At 44.0% G+C, this 22140-nt stretch overlaps 1 protein-coding gene across 5 annotated transcripts in view; it reads right to left on the bottom strand.

The window, feature by feature from the left end:
- Auts2 (activator of transcription and developmental regulator AUTS2) overlaps positions 1-22140 on the bottom strand; it is a 1133868-nt gene that overhangs the window by 828310 nt on the left and 283418 nt on the right. For all 5 annotated transcript variants that reach the window (XM_016002484.3, XM_076560553.1, XM_076560552.1 and 2 more), the window contains exon 2: positions 17113-17325. In XM_016002484.3, the coding sequence (XP_015857970.2) occupies positions 17113-17325 (213 nt within the window). The remainder of the gene's footprint in view (positions 1-17112; positions 17326-22140) is intronic.

The following is a 22140-nucleotide window of genomic DNA, read 5'->3' on the forward strand; positions in this document are numbered from 1 at the left end:
CTAGAAACTACAAGTAGGAGGCTGAGGCAATAGCTCTGTCAGAAAAGTGAGGATCTGAGTTTGATCTCCAGAATTGACATTTCCAAAACAAAAGGTGTGGCAGTACACATCTGTAACCATGCTACTGGGGAGGCAGAGACAGAAGATCCCTGAGGTTCCCGGGACACGCAGCTTAGCATGCTTAGCCAGTTATTAGCCAGTTCCAGGCCACTTAGACATCTGTTTCAAAAAGTAAGGTAGACAGTGAATAAGCAGTCCTCAAGCCACAGATACACCGGGGGGGGGGGGGGCGCGCGGACAGACGGACAGACAGGCAGACAGATAGGCAGAGACAAAGACAAAGATGGAAAACATAACCTCTTGTTTGTTCTAAAGAAATATTTCTGGAAACACTGAAGAGCCATCAAATTTTAATAATATGGGACGAGTGAGATGGCTCAGCAGATAAAGACATTGCTACAGATAAAGACAAAACCTGATGACCTCAGGACCTATATGTAGAAAGAAAGAATCAACTATTGTAAACTAACTTCTACTCACATATCATGATATGTATATCCCACTCTCCACATAATAAATGAATGGGATGTGTGTATATGTTTAATTTTAATAAACTGCAAAGAATGAGAGCCGAATAATTCCTAATAAATGGTATCTGTGATAAAATGAAGGAACCCTGAAGTCTTTTTTTTTTTTTAATAAAAAACAAGAGGAATGATAACAAGCAGTGAATCACTGTTTGTAGTAGGGGCTGATATTTTCAGGACACATCATTTATTCTCCAAACTTCTTTTAGAGGCAGAAGGGAGGTTGAGAAACATGCCACAGAGAGAAAGAAACAATTTCTCACAACATCTGTGCATCTCTAAGGAGGTACTCAAAGTTGGGGGGTATTACACCTTACTGCCTCCTCAGGGCTGTGCTTAAACAGTGTATCTGGCCCTTGCTGACTGTTACGGGTTCCACTTGGGTGTGTGTGTGAAGCTATAAGAACATCAATGACAGAGTTGGTCTTCAAGTGCACACCTTCCATGTATAAAGTTCACACACAAAGGCCTCTCAGTCCAGGCTTACCGAAGGAGCAAATATGTGGGAAATGGATTAACTGGGTCACTTGATGAAAATTCATACTGTTTCGAAGGTCCAAACAGTTTAGACAGAGGACCTCTAAGACCATCATTTTACGACGTACAGATCTCCCATTTACTTCCGGAAGCTAAAATTAGTTTGCACTTTTAAAGTAAAACAGGAGATCCACATCCCCCATCTCACACATACTTATTTACTTGTAAAAGTAAACGCAGTGACTGTCACCTCACTCCCATCCACTTTCACCTGGGTCTCTCTTGAACAATTTTTACCTCTGAGAAATGGGAAGCTATGGTTTCCCAAGGCCAGCTTTTCTGGTTCCATTAACAACTCTACCTTTTAGAAAGGCTGGAATATTGGAAAGAAAAAAATACTTAGACATTGCAGGAAACATAGAGCAGCAAGTGCCATCTTTCTCAGGGAAAGGAGTTTCCTAGAATATTGTTTTTTAGATTGACTGTGTGTGTGTGTGTGTGTGTGTGTGTGTGTGTGTGTGTGTGTGTGTGTGTGTTCGTGAGGCATGCAAGCATGCATACCTGCCTGCCTGTCTGTGTATTCTGTGTGCCCAGGGGCCCATGGAGTGCAGAGAGGGTATTCGATCCCATAGAGTACAGGTGGTTGTGAGCCACCCAATGTGGGCAGTGGGAACCAAATCTTGCCTTCTGCAACACCACCAAGCATTCCTAACCAATGACATCTCCAGGCCGTTCTGGGCCAAATCTGGTGAACATACAAGTATTGAACAATGTCTCAGTTATGTTTCGTATTTCCAGAGTCATTCTATACCATGTTTTCTTTTGCTTTTTCTTTCTTTTCTTATACTCACTTAAAGTGAGAATGCATCAGGTTTGTGGAATTAGCAAGGTCATTAGACGGAAAAAATACTGCCATTCAACCCTTAATCATTCCGTTGTTAACACACCAGCAGCACCTTCTACATGAATTGAAAGACAATGCATGACTTGGTGGAGAAAATGTAGAGGATACCACTAATCTGGAAAGCTTGCAGTATAGAGCAAGGGGAAGATGTGTGAAAAAATACTAGAAACAAAGGCAGGAGTAGGGATGTAGGTCAGCTATCAGGGAACTTATATAGCATACACAAAACGCTAAGAGCCAGACCCAGCATTTCAAATACAGAGCGGTAGCACATAACAATAATCCTAGTACTCAGGAAATGTAGGCAGGACATCAGTAGTCCTGAGATAATCTTCAGAAATATAGCATGTTTAAAGCCGGGGCTACATGAGACCTTGTGTCAAGTAAACAAGAAACCAAAATGACAGACCTGAAACTGTAAGTCATGCTAAGTGTTAAGGAGGTAAAAATCTAAGTACAGAAGAGAGAGGAGCCCAGGCATTCCCTGGGGTAAAGGATATGGGCAGACAAAGCTTCCCTGAAGAGATGAAACTGGAAGTCAAGTCCAAAGAACTGGGAGGAGGATCACCTCCAGAGAAGATGAACGTGTGCATGGTGACTATGGTGGGAAGGTGAGGAGAGTCGTGGAGGCTGCAGACGGAGTGAGAGGAATGTAAGAGAGGCAGAGGACCCCACTGGGGGAACCAAACACTACCCATCAGTCGGAATGGAATTTTAATTTTGCTATTGAGAGAAGTGAGAAAGAAGGCCGGCTTCTGGGAACATATGACCACAGGCATGACACAAAAGGTCACTGTGACACACAGCAGAGCATAGGAATGGGAACCAAAACCATGAGAAAAGCCTCTCTCTCCCTCCCCCCTTCCAGGAACGGAGACGGGTGGGTTTTAGAATCCCATTTCCTGATATGCACTATTTATTAGTCTCAGCCCATAAAACATGAATGAAACCCTGCCATGCAACAAGAGGGCTGGAACCAGAGATTCTCTGACGTGAAACAGGTCACGCATGGGGAGCAGCACATGGTCTCACGCATGCTGAATCCCAAAGTAATTCAGTTACACAGAATTTGAGATTATCATGATGGCTACCTGAGATTGGGTGGCAGTGGGAGTATGGAAAAGGTTGAGAAATTATTCACAGTTATAACAAGCAGCTCTTGCTACCATGGTACAGAACAATCACTGTGAATACCAGGTCTACAGCATCTGTTTCAAAACGAAACAATTTTTAACATTTCCACCATTAAAGAATGATAAATGCTTCAGAAAACAAACATGCTTAATCTACATTTAAACATTGTGAAATATATACCAAAAAAGTTTTCCATGGGTTGGTGAGATGGTACTGAAGCCAAATCTGAGAACCTGAGTTTGATCTCTATCTCCACACAGAAGAAAGAAACAATGCTCATAAGCTGTGCACTAATTGACATAGGTATTCCGTGGCACATGCACACATACACCCTCCCTACACACATACATGCACACAAGATACAAAGAAAATGTAATAAAATTGGGAAAACAGTTTATAACTATAAAAATGAAAAATGTTTGAGAAAACAGGCATGTTTTACCTGATTTAAACATTGTTCAATATATACTCATGCCAAACACAGGCACCCCATTAATACCTACAACCTTTATGTGTGTGTCTCTTAAAAGGGAAAAGCTTCATTTAAAGATAAAAATAAATGCTTCATAGAAAGAAACAGCATGAACAGGCATCAAAAAAAAAAAAAAAATCTGAGGCAAAAGCTGAAAACTGGTTTGAGACCAGTCTGGTCTGCAGAGCAAATTCTAGGACACCCAGGGCTACACACTCACACACACACACACACACTCACACACACACAAAACCCTGTCTCTCAAAAAAAAAAATGCTGAAACCCAGTCTTAGTGGTTCCTCATGCCATTGAGGCTAAGTCCAGGGGCACACCAGAGAGGATGGAGTGTGTAAAGCTGAAAGACAGCTCAAGGACAGAATAGCAAAGAGTAAGATGGGCTGTAGATATAGCATGGCAAGAGCTGCTGAAATCACCTGTCTAAATCCAGTACCTTAACAGTAAAAGTGTGGGAGGTCCTCATATTCCACCTAAACAGTCCACAACGATTGTATGACTAGTCCTATAGAGAAGTGAACACGAGTTTACGCATCTGAGATAGGACACCAAGGACAGGTTGAAAGAACTCAAATTTCAACCAATTCTAGCTTTAGCTAACCAATGAGTTCACTGGGCTTACAGGAGCATGGGTGAATGATTACCTACAATAAGCAAGAGGGCCTTTTAACAGCCACCTCATTGAAATGGTTCACTCCAGACTGGATGAGAACTTCGCACTGCTGCACAGACTCAGTCATTGCTTCTGTTAAATTCCACCCTCTATATGCTCTATCAAGAGCATGGGTAAGTGGCCCAGGAAGTGGTAGCTAGAATCTCAGGTAAGGGTATAATGACCCTGGCCTACCATTCCTTCTATGAGGGAATATCCAGTGACCCAACTTTGAGGGTCTCTTATAAATAATCATAGTCTTTCTGATAAAGATGGTAATAGTCATTTGGCTCAAAGATCAGCATTTCATAAAACTACCCTTCACATACTGCTGCCTATTGAAGAAACAGAGACATGAAGCCAGGTGATAATAAATAATGCAAGAGAGAAGATGAAGATTCAAAAAACACCATTCAATATTCTAGCAAAGCACACCGGGCCCGTTACCCAGCATTGTATTTCACTCAACATCAGAGGCTTTCCCCTTCTCCCTGATTACTGCATTTTTTAAAGTCAAAAGTCACTATTAATAACCTTTCTAAATGTGGTACGACAATTTCAGTAGCAACTGTTCCTCATGAGGAAAAGAACATTTCCGGCCTCCGAACAGTGTATGGAAACAAGCACTATCTGTTACTGACATGCCACAGGCAACTGCTAAGTTCTAGGTGTAGCTTCTACTCCTTAAACAAGAAAGCCAAATATTTCCTTCAGAATGTGCAGAATGCAAACCAGAAATTCCAAGGTTAATACTTTACTAAGCTGAAACTTCCTTGGTTATGAAGAAAAGCAATCAGTCTGTGCCATGAAACCCCCAAATAATGACACATTTGTAGATCTAGGAGGGGACCTAAATTAAAGTTATCAACTTCAAGATTGACTTTTATTCACCTGTAATATCTATATGTCACAAGTATGCAGGTACACAACGAGATGAAAAGATGATGTCAGAGCTCCCTGAAGATAGTCACAGGAGGTTGTGGATATGGTTGCTGAGAACCAAACACAGGGACTCTGCAAACACTGAACCATCAAGTCAGACCCCAAAGTTGTAGGCTTTAAAGGCTCAGCATCATTATCTTTTAATGCAGGGAAATTTAACCTAAGGAAAACAAAAACCTCTGACACACTTAGAGCTGTTTCATTTGAGGGGTTGATGGGCACAAAGAGACTGGAGCACCATTGTTCTGGGATCATTCTAATCAACTCTTAGGACAAACAGGAAACCACAAGGTGAGAAGTGGATGTGTCCACAGCATGGGGCCAAAGCACTTCTTTTTAGTGAACAATGTGGTAGAAGAGACCTCAGTATAGAAATGCACCAAACAAGGATATTACGCCATTGATGAAATTAATTTCACAAAAGGTGTTTCTTTAAAATTTTTTATGATGTTCCAGAAGTATCCTATTTTGTAATTAAAATAAATAACATGTGGGGAGCTAGCCTGAGGAAGGACCACAAGGTTGCATGCACCCTGGCCTATACATGTACACATGTGCATGCATGCATGCGTGCATACAAGTATTCACCCACAAATGAAGCCCCTCCCCCTAAATTGTTTTGGGGTGGTGGTGACAGGAGGTATATAGCACGTGCCACTGTGCTACTGTAGAGGTAAGAGGACATCTTGAAGGAGTGGGTTCTGTTCTGTTCTTCACAAAGATTCTGCGAACACAATTCAACTGCCTTCATCCACTGAGCCATCCTGCTGGCTCCAAGTAAAGTTTAATGGCTGACTCTTGCAGCACCTGCAGAGAGTCACCTCCAGGGATGACAACTGAAAACACACAAGCATGAGACAAGCTCTGAATCAGGTGGTCTGAAGACCACCCCTTGAAAAGAAGCATGACTCCGCACAGTCCCTATGCAGACAAGGCAGCTAATTGCTTCTCAATCTAATTATAGCCAATCTCAGCCCTTCAGAATCATCCTGGCAATTAGGACCTGTCCAGCTTGGCGCTGCATGCTTTCAAGATGTATGACACCAGCATTTCCTGGGCAAACGCAGGTGCAAACAGTGATTATGAAATGACCCTCTCCATCAGCATCACTGCAGGCAGAAGCCTGGGAACAGCGGCAGCTTCTGCCGAGCCATGATCAATGAATGTAGGTAGAAATGATCCAGGGGCCACGTGGCACGACTCAGCAGGCCACCTAGAAGATGTCAGTTTGACCCAGCACGCATGAGCTCCTTTAGTTCCTGCTTCTGTGTGTAGGTTAGAGCATTGGTGCAAGGGTGCACGCCACTGGATGGGAAAAGCACCAGATCGCCAGCCAAGAACTGTGTTCTTTTTACCTGGTACAAAATCAGCTCTTGTATCCACAGCCAAAATGCAGGCCTTTATTTAGAATACCAAAACTACTGCTTTACTACCATTAGGACCTAGCAGTAGCCAGGTGCTTTAAAACAGCTGGGTTCCCATAGCAAAACAAGTCTACTGGGACTGAGGGTTAAGTACAATAGAAAAGGATATGACATGGAGGTCTCTTCAGCCCTAGCCTCAGGGGCTGAGAAGAGTAAACACTTACCAGTCAAACAAAGCATATGATTCAGAATAGTTCTGTCCTAAATAATAGATACTGAAGTGTTCAGGGGGAAAGAGAAAAAGAATAGACTGATATTATACCCATCTTCACGTTCACTTAAAAAGAAAGTCAACAACATCTCCAAGCTTGAGGCCATTCCTTGTTCAGCATATGAATTCGCCATGCAAAACTATTTTGAGAATGAGTAATAAAACAATTCCACACATAAACATTGAGGAGAATGACAATTTCAATAACACTGCAGATGCTCCAGATCTGAAGATAAAGGACACAACACAACCCTATGTTAAACCACGATCATCATCTGCCTTCCGAGTCCAAACAGACTTCTCCTCTCATTGTGCTAGACACCATGCCTACCTCCATCAGAGCTCTATCATGAGAAGGGATTTATAGGCAGAAAAGCTACACACAAAAAAAAACCCTGAATACACAGCAGATCCAACGGTCAAGAGATCAAACAACCAGGGGTTGAGAAGATGGCTCCGTGACTGACTTGTAAAAGCCAAGGACCTGACTTAGATCCCCAGAACACACACGAAAAAGCTAGGCATGATGGCGCATCCTTGCAACCCAAGTTTGGGGGAGGCAGACACAGGTGGACCCCTGGGGTTTTGTAGTCACTCATCCTAATGAATCAGAAAGTTCCAGGCCAGTAAGAGGTGGTGTCTCTAAATGAGGTGAACAGTACTTGAGGACTGTCATCAAAGGTTGCACTCTGGCCTCCTTGTGTCCACATACTTGTACACTCCAGACCCCAACACACACACATCCAAAAAAAGAGATCGTGTAATCAATCACAATAGTGGAGTAACTGTGCATACAAGTAGAGGAAGAAAACAGATGATGTCCCATGGTGAGCTCACGAGACTATTACAAGATATTAGCAGAACTGACATCACACAGTTGCACATATTTAGTCACACATAGAGAGCGGACAATAAGCAGTGTTCACTCAGGTTCCATTCCACGCCCCCAGGTGTACCCATGATTCTTTGGGCAGGGAGTATCTGAGTGCAGAATCTCCAAATGCACCTCTGACTTCTCAGATTTCGAAAAAGGTCCACACATTGGGTGTAAAGATGCCCAGCGGTTCTCAACGACCATTTACCACATGGATCTGTCCCTGCCTGCCTGAATCAAAGCCCACCCACTATTTCATTTTCAATTAGCAACTCCTCGAAAGGCAGTAATGAAAGCAGTTGCTAAAGAGCATTCAGATGTCACTGGAAGACTGCAAACCCAAACTGTAAATAGCACATTATGAGTCGCCTGCCACCGCCATCAACTCCCACGGGAATCTCAAGGCACGTGGCTATCACAGCCATCTGCTTGGATCCCCACCAACACCACTATAAACCACAGTCACCCACCCACTCCCAACTCCTACTCATACCTGTCGTGTACAGACTTGTGTAGGGATGGGATAGCTGTAAGCAGGAATTAGAGAATTGCTTCATATTCTGTAGCCGTGATTGGACTACAGGTTGATAACTTGGTGTCCTCCGAAAGGGGGAAAAATGTACACTTCAACGGGTCCCCAAAAAGTACAGCTTTCAACTGTACTTTAATTTTTTCATTGTCTGTGTGCATGTGGTGTGGAATATTCTGACTGCACTCTGACCCTCCTGAGATTGTCCAGTCAAGTTACACCTTGAATGAGGGGCCAAAGAGAAGTCAGTAATTTGGATAGAGAAAACACACAGCAAGGAAAGGGTGGGGACTAGATTTTGAGCTCTCTTGGTTCTGGGACAAGAGAAGAGACAAGTCTCTGGCATTGTCTTGGGCCAAAAAACAAAGTCAGCTAGTTGCTACTCACCCTCTCTGAGCTAGCAGGTTTTCACCCCAGCTTCTGACTCCTGCATCTTATTGATATTAGAATGACAGAGACTTAATTTAAATCTCCAGATAGCAGCTGCATCAGAGCCACCCCAGAAGCCCCTCCAAGCTGAGGCCTGTAAAGCCAGTGGGAGCGAGAAGACAATAATTAAGATTTCAGTAGATTCAGTTGTAGCTGCTAAGCCGACAGAAAAAAACATTATGCACGCATGTTTGTATGTGAGACTGTATTTGGTTGCAGGTCCTCTGAGAAGCCAGAGGCATTAGAATCCCCTGCAGTTGATGTCTCTCAGAAGATTGTGAATGGCCAGACAATGATGTTGAGGACTAAACTTGGTTCCTCTGCAAGAGCAGCACAATACATAACTTCTACCACTGAGACATCTCTCAGCTCCCAAAATACAGTTTTAAATCAAAGGAGTTCTATCCTACCCTACCCTTCTGAACCAACTGTTCAAGTTCCAAAAGTTTTGGGGTCCTGATTTCCTAAATTTGGAGTTCCTTTATTGATTCTACTTCCACTTTCAGGTGTTGAATGGTTTTATCCATTTCCTTCCACTGCTTGTGTTTTCCCAGATTTCTTTAAGGCATTCACTCGTTAAGGATCTCTTATCATACACATAAAGGCTGTTCTAAGGTCTTCTTCTTCCTGTGCTTCAGCTTTGTTGGAGGCAGTTGTGGTAGGGTTGCTGGGCTCTGGTGGAGACATATTGTACTGGCTGGTCTTCATTGTGTTTTTTTTTTACACTGGCATATAGGCATCTGGTAGTGAAGATTGTAATTCTAGGTGCTAATATCTGATCTTGTGTTTTCTACCTGGATGTTTTGTTCCTTAGCTTCTGTTTCCTCTCTGGTTCTTAGGAGAGCATAATAACTGTGTTGTCTGGTAGGGAATTCTTCTGGGGTCCTGATAGGTGTGGCCACTGGCTATTCCAGAAAAACAGATTAACACTAGGCATTTCTGTTTTGGGGAGCTGACACTTAGGAAGGGGGAAGAACTGAGGGAATGAATTCACAGGAAGCAGGAAAACAAGGTGCTCCACCAGGGTATGTTTAGTTAGTCCTCTGAATGGGGGCAGACAGTGAGGAGAGGCCACAGCAGAAGGCCTGCTATAGACCTGGGGATGAGACCGGGATTTGGACTTGGGGAGGAATGCAGGGAAAGGTGAGCATCTTCGAATAGCCTACCTGCTTCCCTGGTCAGGGTGGCCTGTGGGTTCCCAGGAAGTGCCTGCTGGAGTTGGGGACTTGGACAAAACAATGGAGGGGAAGATATGTGTAGTCCACAGGAGATGGAGGAGAAAGATTGGGGGGGGGAGTGTCTCAGCAGGTGGTCTGCTGCAGAGCTAGGGGTGAGACTAAGGGATTGGATTTGGAGGAACTGGGGGAGAGATAAAGATCTACAGTAAGCCTATTTGTTTCCCTGGCCAGAGCAGCCTGGGGGTTCCTGCTGGAGTCTGGAGCTGCAGCCAAGAACCTAGAAACAAGAGCAAGGAGCTGGAAGCTGAGATACAGCAATGACTGGGGGATGGACTTGGAGGGGGAAGATCTGTGTGACCCACTGGGGATGGGTAAGGGAGGCTGCAGCAGGAGTTCTGTTGCAGAGCTGGGAATGAACCTGGAGGACTGGATTTGGGGCAGAAGGAGAGGTGAAGATCTGCAGTAAGCCTACCTAGGGCTTCCCCAGCCAGAGTGCTCATTCCCCGATTTTTTGAAAAGCAAATGAAATCCCAATTAACGTTTTGAACGAGATTCTGAAGCATGAGTTAAAATGGTTTGACTGCAGCTCATATTTCCTAACAGTCGCTCCAGGTACCTCCAGGCACTTAGCTATTACAGCAAATTTATGAGAGAGCACCTAGCAAAGTTCATATGTCCTTTCATTATGAAACTTCAATCCCAAATTACATTCATGTTTCAAACACTCCGGTTTCCAGACTTCTGTTGGCTCTGCAGTCACACTGGATAAATACCTGTGTGGTTTTTGGCCTAGATTTTCACTCAAAACTAATTAGCACGTCTTCAGAAATGTGGCTGGAGCTAGATTTGTTTAATCTGAGTTTTCCATTATAAGTCTGCCTTTGTAAGGTAATTTCTACAATAACCAATATCGCAGGGTGCTCCCAAGACAGTGTTAGTCATACTAAAATAAAAGACAAACCTTGGGTAGCAGTCCCAGCAGGAAAAGGCATTCACTGGACATGCTGTTCCACCAGGAGAGGAGGAACTACATCAGAAGGCTTGTTCACCTGGCCTTCCTGCACCAACACGACCCTCTCTCTAGGTAAGGCCAGCATGTAACACCAGCACAGGGTGGTGCTGCCCTGGATATCTCAAATAACAGCTCCAACTAGAAAGATAGGTGCCATGATCAACCTCTGTTCTTGGAAGTAGTCATATGTCTGCAGGTTGCAATTTACAATGTCAAACAAAAATTCTACCATAGTTTATTCTATGTAGTAATTTTTCCAGAGAGGGGAAAGGCTCCTACCTAACACTCAATACCCATACAGGGTTATCATGAATTTCAAAGCCCCACAGGTTTAACACTACCTATTAAGTTATAATGTATGCAATTTGGATTCAAATTTCATTATCTAAGGTGGAGCTACACAACACTATTTCCCAAGCCAAACAACTGCCATGGCATCATCTGTACCAGCTTGCAAAAGACCATCAAGGCCAGGCTCACTGACTATGGATTTGTTAATATTACTGTATCTCATAACATGGTTGTATGATTATCAAGAATGAAAAAGGAAAGCTGGAAAGCTTAAGCAAGTTACAAGTGCCTGAGTAAGGTATGTAAAAGATCAAAGTACAATACACTGATGTAAAATCTCTACTTAAATCACAGGAGCTATTGGTCCACTTGCCATAATAATTATGAGGATGGCTTAAAGGACAAAGATGTTCATTTCATCAAAGTTTAACTGTTCAGTTTTGGTCCAAGACTTATCTAAATACTACACAGTAGTTAAGAGTATCACACTGGTGTGCCTAACCTGGTTTTCAGTAAATATATTTAGGAGTTATACTAAGACCGTCAGTAGGATTAAAAGAGAGAATATCTTCCCCTTGTTTTCCAAAGTCAAGTTGACCATAGAAGATGATAAGGCATCTCTCAGAAAGTTCTGTAACAGTGGGGAGTCATCTGTTCTCTTGTTCAGAAAGGCCCATCTAGTGAGCTGTACCCAGTGTCCAGTCTACAAAGAGAAGGGTTAATAAAGATGCAAATTTCCCTCCCTGATTTCAAGCCACAGTCAAGTGAGGCCTTTGACTTTCTTCACATAAATGGAACAACTGCTAAAAGGCAGGCTAGAGGAGACAGGGGTTCCTCTCAAGCCCATCTGATCCTGTGGACCAGATCCTCAAGTGACCTTGACAGTAACACACACACACACACACACACACACACACACACACACACACACACACACACGAAAATGCTGGCTATCAGTGTGGTATTAAATACCCGGGAGAAAGTATAACTAAAGAAGAAAATGTTTGGTATGTTTCTGTAACAGTTCAAAGGACCACACTCCCTCGATATGAGACATAATTTCATATGAAATGTTATTCTGACTATTTTTCATTAAATGATTTCAATAAGAAAAAATAAGGCTTACCAGACACAGAATATCACGAATTTGCCTCAATCCCAACATTGCAGTGTCTACCTACTGCCAAGAGAGTCACGTCCACGACTAATTTCAAATGGTTGAATTTCTTCTCTCCCTCACTAGAAGCCAGCTAGATGAGATCTCACATTGACTGTATAAACATCAACAGCCATGAAAGTGGTCAAAAACAGATCCTGGGTTCATCACTCTTGAGACCAGTCCTGGACTGGTTGCTACTATATTACATGGGACTTTCCTGAAAAAGGAAGCCAGACTCTGGCTATGCTAAAGTAGCCTCTAGGATTCTACTCCTTCTGCCCCTCTGCTTGTACAGACGGAGCTCCAGATGCACTGCCTGCAAGAATTCTGTCACAGTACCCTGAGCTCGCCACAGGAAACTGCCTAAGAGTCACCTCTCTTGGCAACACACTGACCGGATTCCACAGACCGCGCCCCCACACACACCAGCAAGATGCACTTAAGAGAGGTTATTGCCCCCTCCCAGTGTGTGGTGAACTCTGAGAGTAGAGTGATATATCAGAGTACCTAGGAACATGGGTATGTGAGGAAAACTAGGGCAGACTCCCTGAGACGGCAGCTTCTTGTTCCCAAAAGATGTTTTTATGAGAAATGTCAAAAAGGCATAGGGGTAGGTATCTAGATAGGACAAGATGGGAAAGGGGACTCGGGGGCTTTATAAACTACTCAAGGCATTTTACGTTTAATGGGCTTTCAACCTTAGGTTTCTCTCATCCTAAAAGGATAAATCTGTTACTTTTCCTTTATCCATGCCTTGACCTTCTGTCTTTCCTCATCATTGAATTTTTGTTCACGCCAGGGACAACCATTTCCTTGACAACAACCTCCATCACCCCTATTGCAGCCAGTCTAGCTGAATTAGCAAGCTCCTGGGCAGAGATACCCTGTCTCAATAAAGAAGACAGTGTCTCCTGAGGAACAATACATGAGGTTGACCTACATGTACACTTGCAGATATATAGCCATGTATCTGTGCATATCCATGTGCATCACACAACCACCGCACGCACACACATATACATATATGTTCATATAACCAAATGATGGACTCTCACTTGCTTTAGACTACTTCCTCCAACACAATTCATATTTGAAAGGACAAACAAATTGATTGAACAAAGATTTAGAACTTCAGTTGAAGTTAACTCAGAGTTCTCCCCAACTCTCATCAACTTTTCATCATGGCTACACTATTTTTTAAAACTTTTTTGTCTTCTCGGGGCTTTAAACTGCACAGTACTAAATTTTGAAAGCAGAAATTCCTTTGGTCTAGAAGTTAAGACCTATAAGAAAGAAAATCAGAGTTTCCTTAATGCTCAGAAAAGGGTTAAGTTTTCGAAAAAAGCTCTGTGAGGAGTCATAATTTGGCTAGAGGGTTAGGAAACATATAGCTTTGTATTGCTTGGTGGTTACAGTGTGACAGTTTCCCAATTAAAGAAGGAAGGTCCTATGGAGAGGTACTGTTTGCTCTCCATATGCCCCCAAGTCAAAGCAGCAGTAAACTGCATCCCCTGCCTCATCACCAGTTAAAGCTAACGCATCCAATGTCTGCTCACACCATAGGTACTCAGCAGCTCTACACAGGAGAATCATCACCTAACTAAGTGTTGTAATGAGCTATCCAACAAGGCAAACAGCCACCCATCTCATGAGATTGGCTAGACCTGTTTTTCCACCATGATGGGGCCTGTAGACTATTGACATTCCCTCATAAAGAGAAGTAGGGAATCATAGGGACCGCATCTGAGACTTCAGCCAACTGGCAGCCATTTGTATATAATTTGGCCCATTTACAAGAGGTCTCTGGGTTTATGGAGGTACTAGTGCACACAGGTTGGCAAAGGCTAACTAAAGAAATGCCATCTATGTGGCCATGGAGAAACCATCAAATATGCTAAGTGAAAGTTTTCCATTGCTGCCCCTTTCGGGTCCCCCATATTACTATAAGCAACCCCAAAGTCACTAGTTCCCTAGGGTGAACGTCGGTGGGATTTGACTTTGGAGGAAGAGGGTAAACATGGTTCATGTCTTTTTCAAGGAGTAAGTTTTCAAAATAGCAGGTTGCAGAGACATTCAACTATTTTGTGTCATAGCAATTTGCTCCTTTGACCAGATTTATTTCTTTGCTCTTTTGAGAACTGGGGACAGTGTTGTTCAAACCTGCAACCATTTGCCAAGGCAGTTGCTGATCAGCTCTCTTCTAAGATAGTATGTATTTATCCTTAAAAAAAAAACATAATCCAGCAAATAAGCTAAGTGCCAATTAAAACACTTTCTTTTGACAGAATGGAAACATATCACAGGAGCCGTGGTTTTATAATCAGACAAGGGAAGGGAAAAGCAATTTGGTTTTAGAACTACACCTTTTTCTCCCCCTTCTCTCTTAAAAGTATATAATTGCACTCTCAGAGTGAAAAGATTAGTTGCCTTCAACAGACTCTCAGGGAAAAAAAATCCTATTATTTCCTCTCTACTAAAGAGTAATGTCTTCCATAATTACAGGAAAGCCATGTATTAAGTTGCCTGCTCAGGAAGTAGCACCCTAATAGAATGCAAAATTAATTCACTCTCCCCATGTCAAGAAGGAAGACCAGGTCCTCACTTCTCATGCCCACTGTCATTTTGTAAGTTTTCAGACTGTCACTCCCTCAGCCAGAGGCACTAAAGGACAACCCATTAATGTAAAAACTCTCCTCAAGGCTCACTCTGAGGACCCCTTCCACCTGAGACAGTCAGATTCAGTCACTCTACCTGCTAGGAGTCCAGGGACGGAGAAAAGTGACTGTGATATGTTTTGGCATCTAGCTCAATACAAAAGCAAACCCACCTACATACAGTTCTTTCTAAAGTATTTTAACGACACTGTGAGGAGGGGGGCGGGGAGAGGGTGTTTGTGAGTTTGTGTACTTGCTGGACTGGGTTCTTTTCCTTCTACTATGTGAGTCCCCAGGATTAAACATGGGTCACTGGGGTTGGCAGCAAGGGCCTTTACCTGTTGAGCCACCTCAATGACCTCCATCTAGTCCCAGAATTCTAAATGTATTGTTTTGCCAATCAATGTTTACACAAGAAAGGGCACCTTACCCTACAAATGTTCCTTCTGTCATTTAAACATCTTTACAGAGCCATTACTCCAACATACACACTGAAGGGGGACTGTCTTTCTGTATGCTGCAATTATGTGTTTCTCTGATTGGTTGATAAATAAAGCCATCTGACCTCTGACAAGGCAACTTAGAGGCAGGCGGGAAATTCAGAGAGACGGGAAGAAAGTTGAAAGAGACGCCCAAGGAGCAACATGTAATGGGACTCAGGTAAAGCCACGGAACACGTGGCGATACATAGATTAACAGTTATGGGCAAATTTAAAATATAAGAGCTAGCTAGCAAAATTATATATTGGTACTAAATGGACTAGACAGCTCGTGTCGATAGCCCGCATGGCAAGGAGTTCCCTGACAAGCGACTTCCTCTCTTCCTCTTCATCTCTCTAAAGTACACACACAAGTACCTACGAGACAGGGTTACTGCACGAATGTACAGCTACGCTATACACCGGAGGACTGGAGCACAGTGACTCTAGACAGTGTAACTATAGATAAAGAATACTACTGACAAGTGAGTATGGTAGTGCCCTGGGTCATATTTGAAGACATTCTGATACAGGTCTTCTGGGTTCTCACCGACACCCATCACTCTCCGTGTCTCTACACACGGATGTCCTTCACGCCCTTTATGACACCAGTCAGCCCATTCATTCTATCCTCTCAGGGCTTTTTAGCTTTCCAAACCTCTAACTGAACGTCATCACTCAGAATACACTTCTGAAGTTATACACAGGGGACTTCCACACCAGGCTGCCCGTGATCGAGCTGTAAAGGTCTTACAGTCGAGATTCCATTGGCTCATAGACACAGTCTGGGGATTGGTGTCTGGTGCAGAACATGAGAGATGGTTGTGATGAGCAGGGATGTTGTAGACCCAGTGTTTTCTGTGCTCTCAGATCTTATATTCTGCAAACGAGAAATGGCTCTGGCAGCCCCTGTTCTGTCAACTCCAACAACTCCTTCCTCAGCTCCTTTTAAGTGACAGCCAGTCCCACCCAAGAGCCTCTCTAAATGCAAACTAAACACACGCAGGACTCCAGGAACTCTACAGGCACTAAATCAAAGGTGTGAAGAAAACAACTTGATTCCTCATTATCAATCCAGCTCCCCTAGGGATTTCCATGGGCAGCACGCTATATTTGCTTGTGGATTCTTGTAAGCTCATGGTTAGCAAGCCAGAGACCACCCCCATCGCGAAACTTCTTCTCTTCAAACAATTACAAAGACCATCCTGGGGTCTCAGGGGTGTGGAGAACAATAGAGGCACACAGATGGGCACACTTCAGGGCCACTGTCCTCCCAAGCGCCACAGTATGAATTTTATGTAAGGGCCTGACCACGCACAGACCACCATTTTTAGCACGCCAGAACCCTGTGATGTCCAGTGACTACGACCAGTTTCTCCAAGCCACCTGCCCTCACCATCAAGATCTCTACAGGAGGCAGGCCGTCTGTACCATGTGGCCAGCTCTCTGCACCAGCAGTACTACAGGAAGCTCTCATGTGCAGCAAACACTGAAGGGAAACAGTGGCAAGGCTGGAGTGATAGTCAAGTACAGAGAACACACGTAGAGTGTGACCCTATTATTGAGAATCGAGCACACAGCTTTCCACTGCATCATCACCTTAAGGAAACTGTCACCCACTGAGAACTGCAGAGGCGCAGGAGGGAAGAGAAAGAAGGTCCTGGGAAAGAAGGAACCAGGCTTGCTCACCTGTCGGAGTCCCTTGGGCAACTTCTTCCTCTTCCCGAGGTGCTGGCAGAGGTTGCGGTCGTTCTCTCGATCCGAGCTGTAGTGGTGTGAGTGGCTGAGCCGGCTCTTCTTGGAGTGAAAAGACAAGCCGTTGGTGAGAGCTTCGCGTTTCTTCTTGGTCAGGGGAGTCTGACGCTTCTCCGCTCGCTCCTGGGGCTTCACTGCTACATCTTTCTGCAGAAAAGAAGAAGAAAAAGGACGGGGAAGTGGTGGTTACATGAGTATCTCAGGTCATAGCCTAAAGACAGACTACATAGGTGAGGATGCAGGGCTGGACAGAGAAACAGTGGTCATGTTTCCTGAATCCCTAATGGCACCACAGATACGTCCATTCTATTCCTCTGTGCTGGAGTGCGCTCGTGTGCTGGTGTGAGCTCCTGTGGGGGAGATGAAGGTATAGATGCACGTTTGTGTGTGTGTGTGTGTGTGTGTGTGTGTGTGTGTGTGTGTGTGTGTGTGTGTGTCTATGTCTGTGTGTCTATGTCTGTGTGTCTGTGTGTGCAGAAACTAAAGGTAAATCTCTGGTATCTTGTCCAATTGTTTTCCTTGTTTTCGAGACACAGTTTCTCATTGGCCCAGGGTTTGCTTATACAGCAAGGCTGGTTGAATGGCAAACCCTAGGGCTCCTCCTCTCTTTGCCACCCTAGTGCTGGGTGTGAACGTCACCACATCCAGTAAAGCTCCAGGGACTCAGGACCTGGCGGGAGCAGTGAGGGAATAAAGACAAGACAGCAAACGGACACACGGTCTGGAGGGCTGGAGCTGAGGGCTGCCCTGTGAATGGCCTGGGTCTGAATCAGAAAGGACAGCCTGTGCGAGGACCTGAAGGCAAGTGGTACCATAATCCCTTGAAAGAAGAAAAAGAACAACACTGAGCAGCTGGCTCGAATAACCCCATGGCTTCAGAATAAGCCAGGAAAATAGTCAGTGGTTAATATTTGCTCCCTAAATACACAAACACAAGTAACTAAAACAACTAGACCTATCCAGCACAATATTGGGCTATGGGTGTAGCTCAGCTGGCAGAGGCACTTGCCTACCACACATGAGGATCTGGGTTCCATTCTCAGTACCACACAAAACTGGAAGTGATAGTACATGTCTATAATCCTAGCATTTGGGAGGAGGAGACAGCAGAATCAGAAGTTCAAGGTACTCCTCAGCTACATAGTAAGTTTTAGCCTGGGCTCCAAGAGAGCCTATCTCAAATGAATAAATAAGAATCAATTTGCCTCATCCATTTGGTTTCTTGGGAGACCAGGCCTCCATTCATACTGAAAATTATGTCCAATTCCATACAAATATAAATTAATATGTATGAGATTGTTATATTTTTTCAAAGCCATTTTATTTTCCTCTAACATATTAATCAAGGCATTTCCATGACTCTGCAGATTAGCTACATAGAGCAAACAGACCCCATGACAGGACATTAACTTTCCAGAGACCTGATAAGGTCTTAAAAACAGCAGTATACTCATCTTTCCTCCAATTAATACTGAGATTCTCCACTCTAGAGTATGCAAACAAAATAGGACAGAATCTGTGTCAATGTAACCTTTTAAGAGCGGACTGATACCTTTTTAAAAAGTTTTTCATAATATAAGAGGCTTATGCTTTCAGACACTAGAAATTTTACTTCTCTCTCCCATATAACAATATAATTTATTACTATATAGTCTCTTTATTGCAAATCTTGAATAAACCTGGCAACTATTTGTTCACTGTATCTATAAACATTTATTGACTGATTACTAAATGCCTAGTACAATAATTGCTTAAGTTTTCATTGACTACTTAGGAAATGGCAAAACTGTCCTATACAAATAAAAGAAGTAAACACAGGAGGCTAGGGAGACGATCACTTGCTGTACAAGCAGGAGGACCTACATTCAAATCCCTAGCGCCCATCTAGAAAGCTGGGTGTGGGGGAATTCGACCTTCTAACCCCAGTGCTGAGGGTGGGACAAATAAAGGAGGACCCCCACGCTAGTTCTGAATTCAGAGAGAGACCCTGTCTCAAGGAAGGAAGGTGGAGAGTGACAGAGCAAGTGTGATGGCTATTCTTGGCTGCCAACACAACGACATCTGGAATTAAGTAAAACCCAAGCAGCTGGGTGCACCTGTGAAGGATTCTTCTTGACTGAATCACTTGACTGGGGAGGCTCAACTACAAGCGGGCTCTTCTGAGGTGGGAAGATCCACCTTGAATCTGGGCCATGCCTTCCGGTGGCAGCCCACGTAAAGGACATGGGAAAAGGAAGTGCCTGCCCTCTGCCTGCCTGCTTGGCCTCACTGTCACAGGCAAGTCCACTCCTTCCCCCACATGAGAGCCTACTTCCTCAGGACCCCACCATATACTGAAGGCCAGCTGAGACATCGAGCTTTATGGACTGAACAGCTACTAGCTTCTTGGACCTTCCATTATTAGACAGACTTTGTTGGACTAGCTGTACCACAGATGGTCAAGTCACTCTAAGAAATCCCACAGACAGACAGACACATACATAGACAGAAAGACAGACTGACAGACAGACACAGATAGACATACAGAACTCATTCTCTAAGTTCTGTTCCACTAGAGAAGTCTGATAAACACAGCATGATGCCCATCCAATGTCCTCCTCCTCTGGTCATACACATAGAAGAAAAAAGGGATGGTAACAAAACACAAAAAAGGCCGATTATAAACCAATCAATAAAATATAATATAAACCTATCAATATTCACAACAGCTGCATGACTTCATGCACGAGCGAATGGGTATGTCAACACACCACCAAGGTTATCAGTGGCAATTAATTTAAGAATCCCCTTGAAGAACCACGGCTACTCGGAACACTACTGCCACAAGAAGGGAAGCCATCCGGATTATAAAAAGAACATTTGGGGGATCAATGAGCACCAATTCCAAAGGCTGGTTAATTCGTTAGTTGACTAGGCAAGCAGTTGCCGAGGGAGACAGTCCATCAGAATTACCTGCAGTGCTTTTATAAAATGACTACACTTCTCATTCTGCAAGGGAAGCATTTAGAAAATGAATGGAAGGTGGCAGCACACGCCACTTGAAAACATGCCACTTGGCAGAAGGATTATTGTAAACTAAAGGTACTTGAAAATCAGCAGATTCAAGAGGGACACTCTGCCCTCTCTTAGCCAATAGAGAAGAAACATCCCTACGGCGGGGAGGAAGGGATGATGAGTGGGAGACGTCTGGCCTAGAGTGGGAGAGCAGAAATTCAGAAATGGGGAGTCATGGTCCAGAAAAATGTGCACAAACACAGCAGGGGGAAATAACACGTACCTCCTTCCTTTAATATCCCCAAGATTTTGGATATGGCCACCCCTATTTACTCACTGAGAAAGCATTCCGGTTGTATCACTTTTGAAGGGGTTTTGTTGTTGTTACTGTTGTTGTTTAGAGACTGTCTTAAGGATCCCAGCCTGGCCTGAAACTGACTGTGTCACAGAGGATGGCCCTGACTCCTGATCCTCCTGTTTCCACTTCCTAACTGCTGGGAATACAGCCAAGTGCCCCCATGCTTGGCTCCTCCTTGACTTTATTTTCCTTTAGTGGCTGCTGTTTATGGGTAAACTACATGTCATTCTCCTGTTAATCTATTTTAGGGCAATTTAATTCCCAGGCTCAGATGAAAACCCTAAGAAGCCAGAGATAAATCTGCCCCACCTGGGGCAAACCCTGGAAGGAGCCTGGAAGTGAGAAGTCTGGTAAATCTGCTTATGGGGATTCATTCATTTCCAGACACCCACACAGCCCAGCAGCAGAGGCCTGGCTGTGAAGTGGAAAGATTTAGACACATCTGCTGGCAACAGAGGGGTAAGTACACAAGCCATGCACAAAGGCATCAGTTCCCTGAATGTTTGAAATGATGTGATGCGTAGGTCACTGGAGATGGAGGGACGACAGGAGCACATCCATTCAGAGCCTCAGACACTGATGAAGCAAAGCAATTTCCCTCTGTGCCGGCCCTCTTCAGAACAGGTGATCTTATTCTTGACTTCCCCTTCTCCCAAATTACAATCTTCTGCCCAAGGCTTACTGTGCTCCTCCTGAATTTCAAAATGAGAAGGTTCAGTATTGTACAAACTCGGGGAGGCTAACAGATTGCACACGAGGCACGATGCAGGCTGAGGGGCCCCATTTGCTGATTACAGACGGAGGAGAGATGATGGGAAGTAAGGGCACAATTTGCCCGCCTTGCAGAAAATGGGTTTTGGAAAGAGTACTCTGTCTGATGTTTCCAATCACATTAATCTGAGGACAGTCGGGAACTGGCAGAGTGCCCGAGAGGTGTGTCTTTGTGTGTTCAAGTGTGAGTGCATAGGGAAAGTGGGGGAGAGTTGAAACAGAACATCTGCTCAGAGATACCAGATGTCAAGGACTGTTCTACTTTCCTTTCTTTTGCTGGGACACACACCATGACGAAAAGCAAGTCAAGGGGAGGGCTGATTTGGCTTACACTAACTTCCAGGTTGCAGTCCACCACGGAGGAAAGTCAAGGCAGACTCTAAGTGTAAGAACGCTGGAGGAACAAAGCCTGCTGGCTCCATCACTGGTTCATGCTTAGCTGGCTTCCTTACACAGCCTAGGAACGCAACTACCCTCTGGAGCCTGGGCCCAACTCCATCAGTTAGAAATCAAGACAACACAGGCCAAGCTGATCTAGGAAATTCTGCTATAGAGGCTTCCCTGAGATGACCCTAAGCTGGGTTAAGTTGGCAATTACAGCAAAGTAGTACAGCAAACAAGAAAGGGGGGGGGGGGGGAATGAAGAGACACTCTTCCAGTCACCATCAAATGACATGAAACGGTATTTTCATTGTTTTAGTCTGTTGGATTTTTTGGCAAGTTTACTATGAGACAATATTCTTGTTTTCTGAGTGGGGTTGGAAACTATTCCATCAATGCCCCTGTGCAAAAGAGCTACCAGGGTCTAATGTGATAAGTGAAAAGTTCTTTTTATTAAA

The sequence above is a fragment of the Peromyscus maniculatus genome, chromosome 23, assembly GCF_049852395.1.
Source record: "Peromyscus maniculatus bairdii isolate BWxNUB_F1_BW_parent chromosome 23, HU_Pman_BW_mat_3.1, whole genome shotgun sequence".
In the NCBI taxonomy this organism is placed as follows: domain Eukaryota; kingdom Metazoa; phylum Chordata; class Mammalia; order Rodentia; family Cricetidae; genus Peromyscus; species Peromyscus maniculatus.